This window comes from Megascapheus bottae, chromosome 5 (genome assembly GCF_031878675.1).
Source record: "Megascapheus bottae isolate mThoBot1 chromosome 5, mThoBot2.hap1, whole genome shotgun sequence".
Lineage (NCBI taxonomy): Eukaryota > Metazoa > Chordata > Mammalia > Rodentia > Geomyidae > Megascapheus > Megascapheus bottae.
In genome coordinates this window covers 67532602-67554843 of record NC_143513.1, presented here as the reverse complement: position 1 = coordinate 67554843, position 22242 = coordinate 67532602, and the positions used below count along the sequence as shown (strand labels likewise).

Here is a 22242-nt window from a genome sequence, read left to right as displayed (position 1 = left end):
AACTCCTGGCCCATTTTATTCTTTTGATGTAGTAAAGTTTGCCTTTTTTTTGGCCAGTCTTGGGGCTTGAACTCAGGGCCTGAGTGCTATCCTTGGGCTTTCTCAAGGCTAGAGCTCTACCACTTGAGCCATAGCACCCTTTCCAGCTTTTTTCTATGTATGTGGTGCCAAGGAATAGAACCCAGGTTTTCGTGCATGCTAGGCAAGCACTCTACCATTAGGCCAAACTCCTGGCCCCAAAGTTTGCCTTTTATAGAGCTAGCATTACCCTAGCATAGCCAGGAAGACTTTGGAAGATTTTGAACAGAGAAGAGTAAGGTTTGAAGTGGAAAAAAAGAGCTGTCTGTCTGTCTTTTCTTTTCTTTATTTTCTCAGTTGTGGGGTTTGAATTCTGGGCCTGAGTGCTGTCCCTGAGTTCTTCAACTCAAGGCTAGTACTCTATCACTTTGAACCATAGTGCCACTTCTGGTTTTCTGGTGGTTAATAGGCGATAAGAGTCTCATGGACTTTCCTGCCTGGTCTAGCTTTGAACCGTGATCCTCAGATCTCAGCCTCCTGAGACGCTAGGATTACAGGCGTGAGCCACTGGCACCCAGTTTAAGAGACTTTTTCAACAAGCGTGATGAATGGTGATGATGATTTGGTCAAGTAGTAGCAATGGAAGTCATGAGTCAGTGAGTGGAAGTATCAGATACTCAATTGAGTCCCAAACCAAAAAAAAGTTGATTAACTTTAAGGGGCCGGGAGTTTGGCCTAGTGGTAGAGTGCTTGCCTAGCATGCACAAAGATCTGGGTCCGATTCCTTGGTACCATTTACACAGAAAAAGCTAGAAGTGGTGCTGTGGTCTAGCCTTGAGAAAGCCCAAGGACAGTTCTCAGGCCCTGAGTTAAAGCCCCAGGACTTGCAAAAAAATGAATTTTAAAAAGAAGTATTTCCTTAATAACTAATTATGTTAATAAAAAATTGAGAGTAAAATAGAGTAGATGAGGCAGTTGGTTCAAGAAAAAGATTTTGTGGCCAAATCTTGCTGACTAATGTCTGTAATTCTAGTTATTTAGGAGGCTGAGATCTGAGAATTGTGATCTGAAGCCAGCCTGGGCAGAAAAGTCCAGGAAATTCTGATCTCCAGTGACACACCAAAAATCTGGGAGTAGAGGTATGGTTCAAATGGTAGATTATCAGCCTGGAGCTTAAAAAGGTAATAGAGAGTTAATGTCTCAGGACCATCATAAAAAAGTTTTTTACTTTTTTAGTTTTATAAATTTTGGGTTTATGTAGTAGAGAGGAATTGAACTCAGGGCCACATGCATGCTAGGCTAAGCCACATTCCCAACCCTTATTCTGTTTTTAAGTGAAAGAAATAACAGTATGTCTAATATATCCAGTGCTGGTGGGAACAATCCAGTACAAGAATCAAATGAATGATATAGGAAAAACAGCCTTGGGTAGATGAGATGGGACCTAGTAAAGATGAATTGCTGAGTTGAGATGGTTCTTCTATAGTAAGAAGGAGAGAAGCTTCTGGGTAAATGGTATTCTGTGAAAAAAAAGCTGGGTCATAAGAGGCATTAAATAGCCATGAGATGGAACAGATTGGTGGAATGTAGGATGATTTCCAGTCAACATGGACTCTCTTGAGGCTTAGGATAATAATTTTGAGGTGAGACTGGTTAGTCTCTAGGCAAATGGAAATCCAGACCCAGGGCAGGCATGGAGTTGGTGTAGAGCTATATTTATCCCGGTGAATGGAAGAAACAGACACCTATGAGGAGGTGAAAATGACAAGAGTGATGTTGGAATCTGGGATGGTAAGAAAATGTGAGGACAAGGGAGTAAAGGAAAGTGAAAACTTTGCGAGTAACTAAGTCTAGGATTGGTAGGAGTGAAGGATTGTTAGATTGAGGAAGAGAGCTAGAAGAGGTATTATAGCTAGAAAGTGGGAATTATGGGGTACAGTAAAGTTAAATCTAAAATCAGAAGAATCAGAAGAGTGAAAAGCAGGAATTCAAAAACAGTAAACAAACCATGGATAATGTCATCAAGATGGACAATAAAAACACCAAGAGCTAGGCTATAACTCATCCTTGGAGTGATGGTGATTTAGCAGCTTGCTTTTTATAGTCCCCTCCAACCATTATGGTCTAAAAACAACTTCAGGTCCACAGGTCCACTTCCGGCTTTTTGGTAGGTAAGGAGATGGATATCATGGACTTTCCTGCCTGGTCTGGCTTTGAACTGTGATCTTCAGATCTCAGCCTCCTGGGTTAGGATTACAGGTGTGAACCGCTGGCACATGGCTCCCAGTATATCTTAAATCAGAACCAAATATCTAAAAACAAACAAAAACAACTCCAATGTAAGTTGGCCATCTGTCCTGCAACACTCATAGTCTAGATTTTATTGAATGTGAAATATTGCACAATTGAAACCAAGAGACCAGTCCATGGGCCATCTGGCAGATACTGTTTAATAAACTTTTCCATGTAAAACTTGTGATCTTCTATGTACTTGTATTTTTTTTCAGCCCTGGGGCTTGAACTCAGGTAATGTGCACTGTCCTTGAGCTTTCTCAAGGATGGTGCTCTACCACTTGGGCTGCAGCACCACGTCCAGCTTTTTCTGGGTATGTGGTAACCAAGGAATCGAACACAGGGCTTCATGTGGGCTAGGCAACCACTCTACCCCTAAGCAAGACTCCAAGCTGCTACTTGTATTTTTGAGCCTGCATATCCATTCTCTGAAGGCATTAGTTTAATAACACATTAACTAGTTATGTCAACATTTCAAAGGGAGTCACATGCAAAAGAAATTGTACTAGTGTTCATAAGACTGAGTTTGGCAAGCTTGACATGAAACACACACCGTCTTAGAACCTCCTGTATGAATCAGGACTCCTCAGCTCAAACCCCAGTCTGAACAACAGAGCTGGGCAAAAAAGACTAAGTATTAAGCTTAAAGCAGAAGAAGGGACAGCTCAACACTGTTGGTCGATGCCTGTAATCCTAGCCACTCAGGTGGCTGAGATCTGAGGATTACAGTCAAAGCCAGACTGGAAAGGAAATTTGATGAGACACTCACCTCCAATTAACCACCAAAACCAGAAGTGTATCTGTGGCTAATGTGGTAGAGCACCAGCCTTGAGTGAAAAAGCTAAGGGAAAGTGCCCAGGCCCTTAGTTCAAGTCCCAGGACTGGCACAAAAATAAATAACAAATTAAGGAAAGGGAAAAGCTGGCAAAAGAAGCAAATAAAGGATAATCCCCTCATGCTTGTTCCAGGGGGCTCTGAGCAGAGAGGAAATGACACTTTTTTCTTTTCTTTTCTTTTTTCTTTTTTTTTTTTGTTTATGGCTTTACTTTCAAGTTTTAAATTAGATAAATAGAAGCTTGATGAGGCATCTCTCAGTGATAGGTATCTTGTCTGGTCCTCTTTAGCACTCCTCCTACATCTCTTCTGTTTCCTTCTGTTTTCATTTCTCTTTGTGTCTGTCTTCTTCTCAGACTTCCTCCTGTCACCTTCCTCATCATCTCTATTTTGCTCTCATCCGCCTCTCCCCTGGAGAGGGTTTGCTTTCCTTATATTTCTTTTCTCTCTTTGGTTCCAGCCATTCTGCGAGTGTGCCCTTCTTCCTGTGCCTGCTTGGTCAGTGGATGGAGATGGGCTGTGCTCATGTGAAGTGGGGAGGGTGTGGAGGGAGGCACAGCTGGAGTGAGGAAAGGCTCTGCTGTCAGCGTGCAATCATGACTTTAGCTTTCTCCCCACAGTCCAGAAAGAGTACCCCCCACCCAGCTGACAGTTGCAGAGCCGTATGGTGAGAGCTGCATAACACTCCCCAGTGTGAGAGAGTAGATCATATAAAATTTCCTGTGAGACAGGAGAGAAGAGGAGGTTCAGTAGTATACACATTACTTGGGGAGCTCTTCTGTGGGCTCAGAGATACAGTAGCCTTCCCTTATCTCTGTGGGTTTATTCCTAGAGCAAGGGAGTGCCGGAAACCTTAGCACCAAACCCTATAGATAATGTTTTTCCTCCTACACACACATATCTATGATAAAGTTTACAAATTAGGCATGGTAAGAAATGAATAGCAATAATTAGATGGATAATTATAAGTAGAAGCTATATGAATGTGATTTCTCTCAAATGTAGTTGTGTTTTTGTTTTTGTTTTTTTGCCAGTCCTAGAGCTTGAACTCGGCCTGAACACTGTCATGGGGCTTTCCTTAAGGCTAGCGCTCTACCACTTGAACCACAGCATCACTTACTGTTTTTTCTGTGTATGTGGTACCGAGGAATTGAACCCAGGGCTTCATGAATGCTAGACACACACTCTACCACTCACTAGGCCATGCCCATGATCCCCACAAATGTCGATTTTTCAAGTGCAAGTACTTGAGGCTTGAACTCAAGTCTGAGCACTGTCACTTAGCTTTTTTTTTTTTTAACTCAAGCTGATGCTCTACCACTTGAGCCACAGCTGAGCTTCCAGCTTTACAATGGTTAATTGTAGTCATACAGACTTTCTTGCTTAGGCTGGTTTTGAACCATGATCCTCAGATCTCAGCTTCCTGAATAGCTAGGATTACAGGTATGAGCCACTTATACATAGCCTTTATCTAATATTTTTGAATTGCAATTGACTGAAGGTAATTGAAATTTTAAAAATTAAAACTGCAGATGGAGGGAACACCACTTATTTTAATTGTTTAAACTGTTAATTTTTAATGCTGGTCTCTTAAAGAGAAGCTCATTCAGAATAGTTTACTTTAGAAAACATAAATTAGCCAGGCACTGTTGGCTCATGACTATAATTTCAGCTACTCAGGAGGCTTAGATCCAGATCTCAGTACAATTTTCTGCCATCCCAGGCAGAAAATTCCTTGGGAGTCCATCTCCAAAATAACTATCAAAAAGTAGGACTGGAGGGCTGGAAGTTTGGCCTAGTGGTAGAGTGTTTGCCTAGCATGCACAAAGACCCGGGTTTGATTCCTCGGTACCATATACATAGCAAAAAGCCAGAAGTGGTGCTGTGGCTCAAGTGGTAGAGCCCTAGCCTTGAGAGAACCCAGGGACAGTGCTCAGGCCCTGAGCCCAAGCCCAGGACTGGCAAAAAAAAAAGTAGGACTGGAGGCACGTCTGAATTGGTAAAGCTCCAGCCAAGCATTAAGAAAACCAATCTGAGTTCAAATACCAATGCAGACAAAAGAAGTAGAAGGAGAAGGAAGTAAAGAGGAGGAGGAAGAGAATGGGGGATCGGAGAGGGAGAGAAGGGGGAGAAGGAAACTTGCTTGGTGCTGTTGGTTCACAGCTATGATCCTAGCTACTCAGGAGGCTGAGATTTGAGTATCATACTTCAAAGCCAGTCTGGACAGACAAATCCAAAGAGACATTTATCTCCAATTAACAATCAAAACCTGGAAGTGGAAGTATAACACAAGCACCAGCCTTGAACACAAAAGCTGAGCAAGAGCTCTAGGCCCTGAGTTCAAGCCCTAGTACTGGCACAATAACAACAGGTATTTCAATTACCCCACCAGCATAGGGACTCTGTCAGATATAAATGTAGGAAATGCTTCATGAAAACTTGTTGAATAAATAAGAGATAGGCTGCAGCCCTAGAGAAAATTTAGCTTCACTTGGCCCTGTAGTTTAGCTTTTTCCTCTTTGCACCTCCAACCTCTCAGAAAGAAAGCTATCAAGAGTTCTAGGGAGGGAGAAGAACCCACAGAAGTGCCCCAGAGGAAGCCCTTATGCCTTCACACAGCAAGAAAAGAAAGAGCTCTTGCTGCAAGCGCTTCATTCTAGTAGTGCCGGTTCCTTTAGAGCCACTAGCAGAAACTCTGGGCGCTCTGGAGGTACCAATTGCAGGGGTTCACTCTGCACCAATGAAGGTGAGAGGAGGAGGGAGAGGGAGAGAAGGGGGTAGAGAACAGGAAAAAAGAAGGTTGAGGTCATTGTGGCCAGGACTCCCTTCTCCAGCCCATGACATTCTGGAATCACCCTCAGGACCTCAGGATCTGATACTAGCCCTGAGGTTGTCCCATGGTAGTGCCCAGATCAATCCTGTTGCCTTACCTATGAGAGGGGCCAGCTGTGGCCCGGTGCAGGCAGCCAAAGTGCTAAGGAGCGAGAGGGGCTGTAGTCCAGAAGGGTTTTCTCTTTCCCACTCTCCAAAAGTGAAAGAGTCCCTCCAACTGAGGTCCCGGGTACAAGGAATGCAGTCTTCACAGGGATTGTCGCTTTCTAGTCAAGAAAAAAGACATTTTTGTTTTTACATTCTGGTTCACATGACACTTGTAGCACCAACAGGCAAAGGGTGCTTTTCTGGCTGTTCTGGAAAAAATACATATGTGTGTGTGCGTGCCAGTACTGAGGCTTGAACTCAGACCCTGGGTGTTGTTTCTTAGTTTTTTTCACTCATGGCTAGCACTCTACTACTTGAGCTACACCTCCACTTCTAGCTTCTTTTGGCTAAGAGTCTCCTGGACTTACCTGCATGGCCAGCTTTGAACTGTGATCCTTAGCCCTCAGTCTCTTGAGTAGCTAGAATTACAAGCATGAGGCACATTCTGCTCTCTTTTCCTCATGACATCTCTGTGAAGGCAGCAGTCCCCATGTGTGGTGATTTCTGATGCTTAGAGAGGTTGCTTGACTTACCAATGGTAAACATTATGAGGAAGCAGAGTCAATATTCAAAGTCAATGGCCGTGTTCTTACCATTACATCATATGAACAAGGCAGCCCTAGCAAAAGCAGAGAACCACCATGGTTGGGGCAGTTTCACTGAATAAACTTTCCCAGTAGAGTTGATTAGCAGAACTGACAATGGATTTGAACTCAGAAGATCCAAACCAGAGCCTGTTGTTCTCCTCTTAGCCCTGGCAATTCAAAATATAGCTGAAAGCTTGGCATAACCTGAGAGCATGTTAGAAGTTCACTGTCTCAAGCAACACTTCTCAGGCCTAATTAATTGGAATCTACGTTTCATTTTTTTTAATGCTAGTACTGGGTCTTGAACTCAGAACCTGTGCTCTTGCTTGGTTCTTTTACTCAAAGCTGACACTCTACCACTTGAGCCACACATGCATTTCCAGCCTGTTTGCTGGCTAACTGAACATAGGAGGATTTGACTGGTCATGGTGGCTTATGTCTATAATCATAACTATTGGGAAGGCAGAAATCAGGAAGTTTTGGCCCAAGGCCAGCCAAGGTAAAAAGCAAGACACAATTTCAGCAACAAAATAACAAAACTAAGATGGGCATGGTGGTGTACACCTGTGATCCCAGCTAACAAGGGGCCTATAAATAAGAGAATTGTGATCAGAGGCTGGTAAACAGCTTCCTACCTGAAATTACCTAAAGCAAAAAGGGCTGGAGACTTTGGCTCAAGTTTGAAGCCCAGAAGACATCTTAGACATAGCTGTTTCCACAATGCCAGCTATCCTGAAATTCTAGCTGTTTTCCTCAGTTTCAGAAATCCAGAGTATTTTCTATTTCTTTTCCTCAACTCTAACCTCATGGCATGCATTTTGGGTATGTACATTGAGTATGTTTGAATATATGTATAAACACAAAAAATGCGCAATGGGTAATGGAACACAAGCAGCAGTCTGTCTGTAAGTGTGGCTCTGCTCACACTCTGCTCAGGATCAGGGTTATGAGCAGGGTGATAACCTCTAGGCTGAATTTGGTCTCTATTACATCTTGTTTGCACACTGAGTTTTAGACTATTCTTTTGTTTTGGTTTGTTTTGTTTTGCCAGTCCTGAGGCTTGAACTCATGGTTTAGGCACTGTCTGTGGCCTTTCTCAAGGCACTCTACCACTTGAGCCAAAGCACCACTTTTGGCTTTTTCTGTGTATGTGGTAACAAGGAAATGAAGTGGTACCAAGGAAGGCTTTGTACATGGTAGGCAAGCATACTACCACTAAGGCCATACTTTGAGCCCTAAGTTTTAGATTATTCTGTGATTCATTTTATTTATTGGGACAGAGGCATGTACTACTTAAAAACTCTGATTTTTAGTTCCTTTCTAAAAATCAAGGTATCTGATATCCCAAACCTGTGTATATTCCAAAACCACAGCAATTTATGGAAGCTTTAACAGGAACCACTAATTTTGTTACCACTGTTCCCTCTACTCCTTATTGCCTTCCTTAGTGCTAAAACTAAAGGTCAGCTGCCAAAATTTATTTTAATTGTTATAGAGTTTAGGGCACAGTTGTAATCATTTTTATATATCTGCGCCCTTTCCAGGCATATATCTCTTTATAGCATTTGCAGATATGTGTGTTTGTAAGTCCTGGTTTGAATGATGTTTTGGGATGTATAACTTCGAAATGCCTAAATATGATGTTCTGGCTGGTGTTTTAGCCAATCTGATCTGAGTGGTCTGGTATATTGATATTTTTTGAACTTCCATTGTGTCCCCCCCAGCCCTGACCTTGCTTCTATGGATAATTCAGAGGCATAGGATTGAGTCCAAGCTACAGATGTAAGCTTTAAGTCTATAAAAGTAGTAGAGAATGAACTAGATTACCACGAGGAATAGGGTAAGTCTGGGTGGGCAGGAGGATTTAGAGTGGAGCTTGGGAGAAGGTAGTGGTCAGGGATGAGGTACCAGGAAGCTCAGGGAGCAGGTTAGGGTTGAAGATGATGAGTCAGGAGAGGAGTAATCTGGTGAGAGGGGAATGATGGGGAAGTTTCCCAGGATTATGCATGCCAGGCTCAGCGGATTTGTGGGAGACTAAAACCTGAGTACAGAGAACCAGCTGCTAATTCTGGAATATGTGATGCTCTATCAGACAGATGGCTGGATCTGTTCAGCCAGCTCATGTAAACATCACCCTCTGTGACTGCTCAGACACCCAGCATCCTGAGCCAGCATTCTTTGTGTGTCTTTGCTGCCCTGATCATGAGCTTTAAATGTTTTAGTAGGAAAGGTTGTTTGTTATCATTTTGGTATTTGCCCCTGTGACTCTACCACATAATTCCTTTGAAGGGGCACAGCATCTTTCTACATGGTTGCCCTAAAACCTGCACAGTGATTGGCACTTACAAAGTCCCTTGGTCCATGACTTGAATGAACCAACAAATGAATAAACAAATGGATACTGTAGGCTTTAGATAAGAAAAGCTGGGCTCGAGTTATGTCTGGGAAGTTGAAATAAAGAATATAAAAACATTTCAGTGAGGCTCCCATGGTTTAGGCCTATGACCAGGACAGGGAGGGGTGGGGGGAAGCAAAAACAAAACAAATCTCAAGGAAACAAATATATAGGATGTGGTATCAGATTGGCTGTGGTCATGAAAGAATTCAAAGGGGTTCCAGCTATGCCACAGAATGACAGTGCTCCTGACAGCTCCTGGGAGGTCAGGAGGGGAGCTGCTGGGAATCTACGTCCTGCCCCTGGCAGAGAAAAGCTCTCAGGCATGGTGCCTGTATCCCCCATCTTACCTGAGCTGCTCTTGTTGTTTTCTGTCTTTTTGCTGCTCCTAGAACTCCAATCATTTCAGGGATCAAGGAAATGAAGATCAAAAGTTAAAGGAATGAAACATGACACTCCTATTTCAAGCCTTAATCCTAGTTTGCTTTTTCCTGCCTGATGCAATAGCTTTAGAGACAGCTAGCTATAAATATGAAAAGGGCCAGCTGTGGCTATATTGGGTGGGTACAATGCATATTCAATTTCCAGAAGTAAAAAGGAATGGAGAAAACCAGGGAGCAGAGCCCATGCTGCTAATTTTGCTGAGGAGGAAGGATGTGGATCCTGCATCTCAACTATGTATTTTAGTTATTGTTAAGTCATGTATTATTGCTACTAGGCAAAAATTGATAATAACTAGAGCCAGACTGGAACCTGCCTGAATGATGAGAAAACTCATCACTCAGAGATGCCTTCTGATAACTTAAGAGAAGGAAGAGTACAATTACCAAGTTAACAGTGACCCCCTCTTACCTCTGACTGATTTTGCATATGCCAGTACAGAACTAGTTTGCCCAATCTAGGTTCCTAGCTGGTGCATCTCAGTCTCTGCTGTCACTGCAGTAGCTAGAGTGACCTTTTCAAAATGTAAATTGCATCACCTCTCTGTTTAAAATGCTGCTAAGGCTCCCACTCCACTGTATGTCTAAATCCCTCTGCGTGGCTTTCCAGGCCCTGCCTAGCCAGCCCCTGCTCACTTCATAGTCTCTTCTACTACCACCTGCTCTTTCCTCCTTGGTCTTTCTCCATTTCTCTAAAGTCACCAAACTTCTTTCTTTAGGTGGGGCCTCAGCTTTGCACAAGTTTGTTCCCTCAATCTGCCTGACTCTTCTCCATCCTTTATCTGCCTATCAGCTGTTTTTCCTACGGGTTCCTCTGACCTTCCAGCCATATTAAGGCCATCAGTGCCTACTAGAGATGGCACTATCAATAGACCTCCAGTCACCCCCTTTCCCTTCTTCCTTGGGAGGAACTTACTTTCAGTGGGCAGGTGTCTAAAGGAGAATAAATTTCCAAACTTCCTTTGCCCTGGCTATGGCCATCAGAGTTAACTGTGGTCAGTGAGATGTTGACCAAATTACTAAAATGTCTCCTAGTAATTTAAAACTCAGTGGTTTTGCTGGGCGCCAGTGGCTCATGTCTGTAAACCTTCCAGATTTTTGGTGGTTAATTGAAGATAAGAGTCTCATTTTTCTGTCTGGGAGAGGCTTTAAAGTGAGATCCTCAGATCTCAGCCTTCTGAGTACCTAGGATTACAGGCATGAATCACTGGTGCCCAGTGTCCTTTTCTTATGTTACTATTTGTCTACTCGCAACCCAAGTCATAGTTATAATGCAATTCAATATTTAGTGATGGTTTAGTTATATTTGCTTCTAAATTTGTTAAGGAACATGCTAACTACATTAAGTCCTGGAAATTTGCAAGCTCATTGTACCCAACCAATATCTAGATGAAATTGGCACAGATAATATTTCTATATTATGAATCTAGAAACTAAAACCCAGAAAAGTTAAGCAGAATACTCAAGGCCACAGTTGGAGAAGGGACTTGGGCCCTTAAACAAATGGCATCTACTTTATCCACTTCTGATTGTGGTACCCTCTAGTCTAAGTCTTCTCAGTTCCTGTATCTCTTTTTTTTTTTTTTTGCCAGTCCTGGGCTTGAGCTCAGGGCCTGAGCACTGTCCTTGGACTTTCTCAAGGCTAGAGCTCTACCACTTGAGCCTCAGCACCACTTCCGGCTTTTTTCTATATGTGGTACCGAGGAATCGAACCCGGGTCTTCATGCATGCTAGGCAAGCACTTTAACCACTAGGCCAAACTCCCGGCCCCTCAGTTCCTGTACCTCTTATACAAACAGGTTTTAGACTTGGCACTAAGTATTCTGTACATACAGGGATTTTTTTTCCTCCTCAGGCATGTAGAAGATAAGCCTTTGCCATGGCGCTTTCCAGAACAGATTATATCTTTAGAAAACAAGCACAAAAGTGCTTGTGAAGAAGCTAAGCAAATAGATAAGTGAACCCATTTGGTAGGCAGGGTTCAAAACAACATTTTGGTTATTTCTCTATAGAACTATAACTGAATTAAAAAATAACAGCACTGATACCCTCAGTTCAAGCCCAAGACCAGCACATACATACACAAAATTCTTAGAAGGAAAATAAAAAATCCCCCCCCCAAAAAAACCCCTGTGAACTAAAGCCTTGATTTTCTCTTGCCCTTGATGCTATGTGGCTATTTGGCTATTTGCTTAGCCTTGGGAAATGTACAGTCTCTCCAGCCTTTTAAAAAGGAGGGAATTGAGCCAGGTGTCAATGACTCACACCTGTAATCCTAGCTACTCAAGAAGCTGAGATCTGAGGATTGCAGTTTGAAGATAGCCCATGTAGGAAACTCCATGAAACAGTTATCTCCAATAAATTACTCAAAAAAAGCTGGAAGTGGTGCACTGGCTCAAGTATAGAGTGCTTGCCTTGAGCAAAAGCATCTCAGGGACAGTGCCCAGGCTAGAGCTCAAGCCTTTTTATGCTGTGTGGAAAAAGGGACTAAAGCCAAGGGGAGTGCTGCCTGAGGTAAGGATAAAGATGGAACTGTGTGTGGCAGGATATCCTGTTCTCTCCCTGTGCTCCCCAACCAAGACTCTCATCATCAGACTAACTGTGCTGTAAAAAGGGATGTCACAGACTGGCCTCATTTGGGGTGGGGGTAGGGGGAGGGCATGGGGAGAGCTTTGCTACTATGTAGCCCAGGCTGATCTTAAACTCCTGAACCTTCCACCTCAGACTCCACTTGATTTAAGTCCTGTACCTGTACTGGTTCTGCTGGTGCAAGTCAGCAAAGATCTGGGAGAGGGCTTCACTCTCCGCCTTGGCCATCAGCTGCATGAGGCTTTCACTGGGCTGGGAGGCTTTGGGCTTCTTCCGAACTAACTATATAGAGAATAAACAAACAAGTGGTTAAGGCCCCAGGATCTCTGCATTTTCCCACTGTCATAACCCAGACTTTGCAGTGCTGGAATTTAAACTTTGGCCCACCACTCCAGCTGCCCATAGAGACAATTCTGAGACTATATCTCATGTATTGATATAAGTAGCTTTTGGTGCTCTAAAAACATAATTTAGGGCCGGGAGTTTGGCCTAGTGGTTAAAGTGCTTGCCTAGCATGCATGAAGACCCGGGTTCGATTCCTCGGTACCACATACAAAGAAAAAAGCCGGAAGTGGTGCTCAGGCTCAAGTGGTAGAGCTCTAGCCTTGAGGAAGTCCAAGGACAGTGCTCAGGCACTGAGCTCAAGCCCAGGACTGGCAAAAAAAAAAAAAAAAAAAAAAACATAATTTAGTAGATTGGTTTATTGAATGGTTGGGTGATGTATACTTTAATAGTTTGTACTACTTGGTTTTATATTAAAATGCAAGGAAATTCTGTATAAGAACTGAATGAACATTGAAAAAATCATTTTCTTTGAGAAAAATTTTGTTTTACAACTCTATAAAATTAATTTATTTCCTTTTGTCTCAGAGGTGCTCCGATCGTATAGTCTGCCAGTATTCATTCACTCACTCATTCATTCATCCATTCACTGTTTATTGAATGCTCTGTGCTAGGCAGTAGAGAGCAGTGAAGCAGTGGAGGAGAGAGATAAAAAAAAATCTCTGCCCTTACAAAATTTATATTGTGGCTCAAACTGGATTTATATTTGTCATGCTCAAAAGCCTGGGGACAAAAGCCCTAAGTGGCTTCATTTCCGAAATCTGTCAAATATTTAAAGCAATAATGAAATTTATCATCTCTGTCAGAAAATAGAGGGGAAAAGGCTACTTCCTGACTGACTCATGAGGCTAATATTAACTGGATGCCAAAGATAGAGTTTGTTGGGTTTTTTTTTTCTTTCTTTCTTTCTCTTTCTTTCTTTCTTTCTTTCTTTCTTTCTTTCTTTCTTTCTTTCTTTCTTTCTTTCTTTCTTTCTTTTTCCAGTCCTGGAGCTTGAACTCAGGGTCTGTGCACTGTCCTTGGACTTTTTCCTCAAGGCTAGCGCTCTACCACTTGAGCCACAGCACCACTTCCAGCTTTACTATGTATGTGATACTGAGGAATCGAACCCAGGTCTTTGTGCATACTAGGCAGGCACTCTACCACTAGAGCAAAAACTCCCAGCCCAAAGACAGAGTTTTATCCACACATCACAAGAAAGCTATACACATAATGCAGAAATCCTTAACAAAATGCTAGCAGACTGAATCTATAACATACAAAAATTATATATGTCATGAGCATGCATGTAGAATTTATTATAGGATCATAAGATTCATTTAATACCAAATAAATCAATTAATATAAAATACTATATCAATGAGATAAAGGATAATCACATGATCATCTTCAGAGCTGCAGAAAAGCATTTAACAAAATCCAATGTCAAGTCTAGTACTAGTTGTACATGCCTGCAATTATAACTACTCAAGGAGGCTGAAATCTGTGAATCACAGTTTGAAGCCAGCCCAGCAGGAAAGTCTGTGAGACTTATAACAAATTCCTCCATCAAAAAACCAGAAGTGGGACTATGGCTCAAGTGGGAAAGCTCCAACTTGGAGTGAAACAGGTCAGGGACAGACAGTGCCCACTCAGGGCTTGAGTTCAAGCCTCAGTTTCAGCACAGAAAATTGAGGGGGGCGGTTGAGGGAACATGGAGAGAGTAGGAAGAGGAAGAAGGAGGAAGAAGAAAGAGAAAGAAGATTATTTACAGACAGACTGGGAGGAAACATTTGCAGATCACATATCTAATAAAGGGCATATGTCCAGAATATTCATAGAACTCTTAGAACTCTATGAAAGGGAAAACCTAGTTTTAAAATGAGCAAACAATTTAACTAGACATTTCACCAAAGACAACTTATGAATAACTGAAAAGCCTTTGAAAAGTTGCTTAACATAACAAATCATTACCAAATGATGACCACATACACATTTGCTAGAATGATTGTAATTTAAAAAGATAGCATCACTGTTTTAATAAAAAAAAGATTAAAAAAAAGATAGCATCAATGGTGGTGAGGATAGGAAGAAACTGAAACTCTTTTGCTATGCAAAAATGACTACTTTGGAGAATAGTTTGCCAGTTTCTTTAAAAGTTAAATATGCACTTTCTATATGTCCACCCCAAAATGGCATCTAACTATGACCAATGAAAGCATGTCTGTTCAACAGCTTGCACACCCATGTTCACATCAGCAATGTTCATCACAGTCTATCAGCTAGTGAATGGAAAAACAAAATGTGGTATGTCTATATAATGGGCTACTACTCTGCAACGAAAAGGAATGACCTACTGGCAGTTTATGACTCTGTCCCAGATTTGGTTTCATGCCATTAAATTGATGAATTTGTACTGGGTGAAAAGCCAGAAACAGATTCAATTTACATGAAATATCTAAGTAAGTTGACTTTGCAGAGAGAAAAACAGATCAGTGGTTGCCTAAGGCTAGGAATAGAAATAAGGAATGACTACAGAGGAACAAGAGGGAAGTTTTCTTGGTGACACTGACTAAAACTGGGATGTGATGATGGTTGATGGTTGCATAAGTATATACTGTCTACATACACAGAGTAACTTTTTTTTTTTTTGCCAGTCCTGGGCTTGAGCTCAGGGCCCGAGCACTGTCCTTGGGTTTTCTCAAGGCTAGAGCTCTACTACTTGAGCCACAGTACCACTTCTGGCTTTTTCTATGTATGTGGTACTGAGGAATCGAACCTGGGTCTTTATGCATGCTGGGCAAGCACTCTACCACTAGGCCAAACTCCCGGCCCCACAGAGTAACTTTTATGGCTACAAATGTTATTCAATAAAGGCTTTCCAGGCTGCTTTGCTAGGAGATGGTCTAAGGTGATCCTTTCATCTCTTCCATAGCAGAAGGCTGGCAATGGTGCTACATTACCTTAGAGTCTCCAGATGGACTACAGCAGTTCTTAGGTACCAAGCAGTGAGTGACAAGGATGCTAGGGTCTTTGGTGGTAATAGACAGGCCCTTATGCAGAATTTGAACCAGTCGGATCCAGAAACGGAAGACAGTATCAGGATGGTCTGGGTGGAGCTTTAAATAGTAGATCTTCTCTGTGACTGTCCTTAATCGCAGGACACGTTGAAGGCGGTCACAGACCCGCAGCTCCACAAACTTCAATGGGAGAATCCTAAAGGCACCGGAAGGACATTTTGACAACCCCATTGCTTCAGATGCAACTCTATCTTCATTAAAATGAAGGTGTTTCCTTAAGGCCAGAAGACCTAAAAAGACCTCCTTGATGTTTATAGTCTTATTAAACAACATGCTGATCATATCTGGAATCTCTAGACATTCCTAGAAGTCCAGGAAAACCCTCACTGGCCCACCTCTCTGGTGCATCTTTGGTAAACCAACAGACCCAATAGACAATTACTAAATTGAAAGCCAGCTCCTTAAAATTTTCTTTAGATAGAATTATGGAGGCATTAAAGTTAATGGAGGATGTGTTGGACATATGAGCCTTTGTGCTATCCCGAAGGAAATTACAAAACCCAAGAGGTTTTAATCAAGATTTGTCCTTATAAACTGACAGGCTGAATGATAACCCATTGGTACAGCCACTTAAAGATATTTATAATAGGGGCCGGGAGTTTGGCCTAGTGGTAGAGTGCTTGCCTAGAATGCACAAAGACCCGGGTTCAATTCCTCGGTACCCCACATACATAGCAAAAAGCCGGAAATAGCACTGAGGCTCAAGTGGTAGAGGGCTAGCCTTGAGAAAGTCCAAGGACAGTGCTCAAGCCCTGAGCTCAAGCCCAGGATTGACAAAAAAAAGATATTTATAATAAAATATAACAAGAAGAAATGGCAAAATCCCACAGTTTTAACACCTTAACCCCTAGGCTGTGTCTCTCAAGCCGGACACAAGGAGGGCCAGCAGGAGAATCATGACAGGGTAGAAATGGCAGATTCCAGGGCCATACTCCATATGTCTCGAATCTGAGTCTTAGGGAATGTCTTCACATGTCTGCGTTTACACAGACTCCTCAAATATAATTGGTGTCCCCACCACTGGCTATGCATGTTTTCTTCCCTTCCTCCTCACCCCACCCCCACTGCCACAAGCAGACTCCACTTTGGCTCTACCCTCTAACCACCCACCTGTCCCTCATTCCCATCAAAGCTGCTCACCTCTTCAGATTGATCTTCGGGGCTGTAGATGGTCTATTCCATGTTTGGCTTTGCCCGTGATGCCATTTGACACTAGCCATGAGGAGGATGTTGGGAAGGGGCAGACAGGGCACCGAAGAGGTCACCCCAAGGGCCATGGTGTTGGAGGATTTGTAGATTTTTATCCAGTTTCTTCTCCGTTTGACCTGCAATTCAACCCCCAGACACAGCCCTGAGTACTGGACAAAAGCAGCAGTGTCTTTTAGCCTAGATTTCTCAACTCAGCATTGTTAGAATTCATTGTTGTGGGGAAGGTTATACTATGCACTGAAGATTGTTTAGCAGCAGCAGCTGCTTCTATCCCCTAAATGCAGATTGCAACCTTGCCCCCCCTCAGATTGTGACAACCAAAAAGATCTCCAGGCACTGCCAGGTGTCTTGTAGCAGCGGTGAAGAAATCATTGCTGTTGGCAAGTATTTTCGCCTACATTGGCTTAAAAACTCCAGTCATCTAATATTATCAACTGTTTGCAAGAATGATAAGCCAGGATATCCTTATCTATGTGGTATCCATGAATCCTCCCCTGGATTGTATCCTGACTTTTAAAAACATCCTCATGATGTTTTTCTGAGTGAATTTATTATTTCTTGCACTTTCACACAGTGGGAAGGCCCCTTCCAGTTTCACAGCTCAGTTTATTCTAGTTCTGACTGAAAAAGTATACGCAGTGCCTGTTAGACCAGGAACCTTTGCTTGCTGTGTTTTCGTGTTTTTATTTCACCCCAGATCAATCAAACCTTCTAAATAGAGAAAAAGGAAAGCTGGGCATGATGTCTCAGGAAGCAGAGGTAGGCAGATCAAAAGTCTTAAGGCCAGGGGCCGGGAGTTTGGCCTATGGTAGAGTGCTTGCCTAGCATGCATGAAGGCCTGGGTTTGAGTCCTCAGTATTACATACATAGAAAAGGACAGCGCTCAGGGCCTGAGTTCAAGCCTCACAACTGGCAAGAAAAAAAAAGTCTTAAGGCCAGTCTGGACTACATAACATGACTGTTAAAAAATTAAAAGAAAAAAACCCAAGCAAACAGAAGAGAGAAAATTGATTCCAAGTGTGCAGGTTTTTTGCATAATGACAGGTCCCCACAAGAAGAACTGGAATCAGAGACATCTCTCTGAGTCCCTTGCTCCTATTCTTCCACCAATCAGCATTTCAGTTCCTGACCCCAAAAGCCATCTCCTTTTACTACCTCCTTGTTCATCTGGATTCAAGTGACAGGTTGAGGATGAAAAAATTGAGGGTTCAAATACCAAGCCCTCCCCTTGTATCAGAAAAGGCCTGACCACTCTCCTCTGATGTAGACGCCCTGGTCCATACAAGAAGCCTTATATTCGAGACCCCTAGCTTCTTCTCCAATTGTGGAGGTGATTGTCATAGTTTGGGAATGCAGAAGAATCAAGGAATGCTGTTTGAGCCATCTAAGAGTACCTGAACAAAGTTGCTTTCAAACACCACTGATTGAGGAAACAGGTTGAATTCTGGAGAATGAACCATCTGGCAGAGCAGTCCCTCCTCCACACCCAGGCCTACTCCAGGGTTTGGTTCCCCATCCACAGGCAAGAGGCCCCTGAATTCTCCCCAAGCATTGAGGGAAGAGAAGGTTGGATAAGATCTTGTGACTTTTACTGTCTTCGATTTCCTCCAAGTTTTTCTAGATGGAACTGATGTCAACATTTCTGCACATGCTCAGGGGCCTGCTGCACAGTTGTCCTGGGGTCTCTCTCTTCCCTTCTGGCCTTGGGCAGCTGGCCAAGCCCTGGGATGGCCAATCAGCTCACAATGATGAATGGATGACATCATGAAAACCCACAGGCCTGCAGGAAAGGGAAGTGCAGAGGAGCCTCCTGCTTCCTCCAGAGCACTGCTGTGATTTATTTGTGCCCTGATATGCCCCACTTTTCTGGGATCCAGAACTTGCTGACAAAGGGATGAGCCAGGCAGGAAGCAATGGCAATTACAAAGCTCCTGCTGCTGCCAAGAAAAAAAATACCCTTCCTATCTTTCAACTCCTCTCTGTCTTTCTCTGTCTCTGTCTCTGTCTCTCTCTCTGTGTCTCTCTCTCTGTCTCTCTCTCTTTGTCTCTCTCTCTGTGTCTGTCTGTCTGTCTGTCTGTCTGTCTCTCTCTCTGGTGTGTGTGTGTGTGTGTGTGTGTGTGTGTGTGTGTGTGTGTGTGTGTTCTCTTGTTCTGGGCCTCCAGCTTTCCTGGGTTGTTTTGTTCATAGCTGGTGCTTTATTCCTACAGCCATACCTCCACTTCTGTTTTTTTGGTGGTTAATTGGAGATGAGTCTGTCTGTCCTTGGCTGGCTTCTGTCAGTATCCTCAGATCTCAGTCTCCTGAGTCACTGGGATTACAGGAACAAGCCGCTGGTATACAGCTCTGCTTTTTTGTTGTTTTCTTGTTTACAGTGGTGAAAGTTGGATCCAGGGCCTTGTGCTTACTATTTGAAATGTTCTCTACTGAGCTTTGCCCTCGGCCCAACCCTTCCTTACTCTTAATGCAGCCTATCAACATCAGAAAGGAAAACTTTCTGGAATCTAGATTCTTGAGCTTCCCGGGACACTGACTTGGCCTCCCACGTGCTGGCTTATGGACAGTGGCCTTTTCTGCTTCTAAAAGGAGCTGTAGGACTGCTGATGCTGGCTCTTTGTTCTACTCTGGATGACTGGTTACCACTACAGGATTTTTTTCCCTTGGTACCACATACATAGAAAAAAAAAAGTCAGAAGTAGTGCTGTGGTTCAAGTGGTAGAGCTCTAGCCTTAAGAAAAGTCCAAGGACAGTGCTCAGGCCCTGAGTTCAAGCCCCATGACTGGAAAAAAAAGGACAAATTATTGATTCATGCTAGAAGTCTAAATGATAGAAGACAGAAAGATAAAAAACTATTAGATTTTTTAAAAACTTATTTTCAACTTTTTTCTTACTGGTAAAGGTTTCCTGTCTTAATCTATAAGCATTTTCTTAGCTAGGCACTGGTGACTTCTGCCTACAATCCCAACTACAGAAGGCTGAGCTCTAATGATCAAAGTTAGAAGCCAGTCCAGATAGGAAAGTCGATGAGACCCTTATGACAATGAAGCACCAAAAATCAGAAGTAGATCTGTAGCTTAAGTGGTAGCATGCTATCCTTGAGTGAAAATGCCCAGACTCTTAATTCAAGCCCCTGTACTAACATGATTTTTTTTTTTACTAGTCCTCAGGACCTGGGAACTGTCCTTGAACATTCAAGGCTAGTGCTCTACCACTTGAGCCACAGTACCACTTCTGGCCTTTTCCGTGTATGTGGTATGAATGAGTTGAACCCAGGGCTTTGTGCGTGCTAGGCAAGTACTCTTTTCTCAAGTTTTCACCATTTCTCAGTTACTTGGATTGACTCCTTCCTTCACCACCCTCTTCAATATTATGCCATTGATGTATTTGGTCTGTGTTCCACCATAGCTTCCCTCACATCCTATATCTCTCTGTCTCTGTCTCTCTGTCTCTCTGTCTCTCTCTGTTTCTCTGTCTCTGTCTCTGTCTGTTTGTCTGTCTGTCTGTCTTTTTCTCTATGTGTGTGTCAGTTGTTTCTGAGCTCTTTTGCTCAAGGCTAGTACCACTCTACCATGTTGAGCCATAGGTCCACTTCCAGTTTTCTAGTGGTTAATTGGAGATAAGAGTCTCAAGGACTTTCCTGCCCAGGCTGACTTTGAACTCCAGTCATCAGATCTCAGCCTCCTGAGTAGCTATAGGATTACAAGAATAAGGCACCTGTGCCTAGCCTTTCTTTTTTTATTCTTGGGGGTGGCAGTGCTTGGGCTTGAATTCAGGGCCTTATGTTCTTGATAGCTTTTTCACTCAGGGTTGGTGCGCTACCACTTGAGCTTTCTTCTGATTAATTGGAGATAGAGACTTGAAGGTTTCTGCCCAGGTTGGCTTTGAACCTGGAACCTGAGATCTCATTCTCTTGAGTAGCTAGGATTACTAGCATAAGTCAATGGTGCTTGGCATTTTTTTTCTTTGTATGGAACTCATTCTTTGTGGCACACATAGTGGGTTTTAGTAAGTTCACAGTTAAAGAATACCAACATAAGCAGTCATACTTTTTGTAGTCAAACTTTCCTCCCAACCTCCAAGTAGCACCACCTAACTATTCCTCATCCTGCTGATTCTTTGGCAGAATATCATCAATTTTAATGTGCTGTGTTTTCCTTTTCACTCAGTTGATTTGAAGATACATAATATTTTTCCCTTGAGTCCTCTTTGACCCGTGAGTTATCTAAAAAACATCTCTTTTGATTTCCAAATATTTGGGTGTTTCCCAGAAATCTTTTTGTTCCCAATTCTGCTTTATTTTGTTATCTGATTACATGCTCTGTATGATTTCCATGCTTTAAAAAATGTGGGGATTTGGCCTGGAATTTGATCTAGTGATAGAGTGCTTGCCTAGCATGCATGAAGACCCGGGTTCGATTCCTCAGAACTACATACATAGAAAAAAAGCCAGAAATGGTGCAGTGGGCTCAAGTGGTAGAGCCTGAGAAAGCCCAAGGACTGCGCTCAGGCACTGAGTTTAAGCCCAGGACTGGCCAAAAAAATGTGAGGATTTGTTCTATAGTCCACAGTGTAGTCTGTCTTAATGAATTTGCACATATGTTTGAAAAGAAAGTATATGGTCATTAGATAGAGGCCAATACATATCAATTTGATAGTTAATAGTAGTATTTAGATTTTCAAGATCCTTACTTTTTATTTTTATCAATTTGCTGACAGAAAAGTGTTGAAGTGTCTACTTTCAACAGTGTATTTGTTTCTTTTCTCAAGGCCATCTGCTTTTGCTTATATATTTTGAAGTTTGCATGCGCATTTAACACTTGCGTGTCTCTTTGGAGAACTGATTCCTTTATCAGATAGCATTCTCTGTCATCTTACTTTTAACCTCTCAATGTTAAAAGTAGATTTCTTCTAGAGAATAAACAATTGGGTCCTATTTTCCAGTGCAGTCTGATAATATGATTTTTAGCTGGTGCATTTAGAGTGACTGTCCAGAGTTGGGGATGTGGCCCAGGTGGTAGTGTCACTTAGCATGGAATTCCAATACCAGTACCACTGTCACTGCCACTGTTCCCCCCAAAAGAAGCAAGATTATCCACATTTAATGTGATTACTGTTACTATCATCTAACTACTATTTTAAGCCATAGTATCCTCTATTCTTTTTGTTCCATCTTCTGAGTTCATTAACCACTTTTATTTTATTGTTCAATTTTACCATGACTATTTTATAAACATCCTGTATGTGTATCATATAATCTTATTTTCAAGAAATTTCAGAAATTTTCAAGAAATTACAATATGCATCTCTGGTTTATCAAAACCTACCTGCAAACATTATTTTGCTTCATGTGTAGTATGAGGATCTTACAACAGGTCTTTGCAGTTTTTCTCTCCTGATGTTTTTGCTACTAGTAGTATACATTTTATCTTTCATTTGTTCTTTCTTTCTTGTTGGTTATGGGGCTTGAACTCAGGGCCTGGACACTATCCCTGAGCTCTTT

General features: G+C 42.5%; 1 protein-coding gene across 2 annotated transcripts; it reads right to left on the bottom strand.

Moving 5' to 3' along the window:
- Positions 1 to 3242: 3242 nt before the first annotated feature.
- Garin1b (golgi associated RAB2 interactor 1B) lies at positions 3243 to 18432 on the bottom strand. Of its 2 annotated transcripts, none has more exons than XM_090333259.1 (7): positions 18139 to 18432; positions 16676 to 16860; positions 15419 to 15671; positions 12295 to 12416; positions 9456 to 9499; positions 6075 to 6242; positions 3243 to 3864 (listed from the first exon to the last, which is right to left on the bottom strand). In XM_090333259.1, the coding sequence occupies exons 1-7, from the start codon at positions 18382 to 18384 to the stop codon at positions 3851 to 3853; spliced, it is 1032 nt and encodes a 343-aa protein (XP_090189385.1). In that variant the 5' UTR covers positions 18385 to 18432; the 3' UTR covers positions 3243 to 3850. The 2 variants fall into 2 exon arrangements, with proteins under 2 accessions (XP_090189385.1, XP_090189386.1); XM_090333260.1 differs by having other exon boundaries at positions 3244 to 3864; positions 9456 to 9493.
- Between the last annotated feature and the right edge of the window lie 3810 nt (positions 18433 to 22242).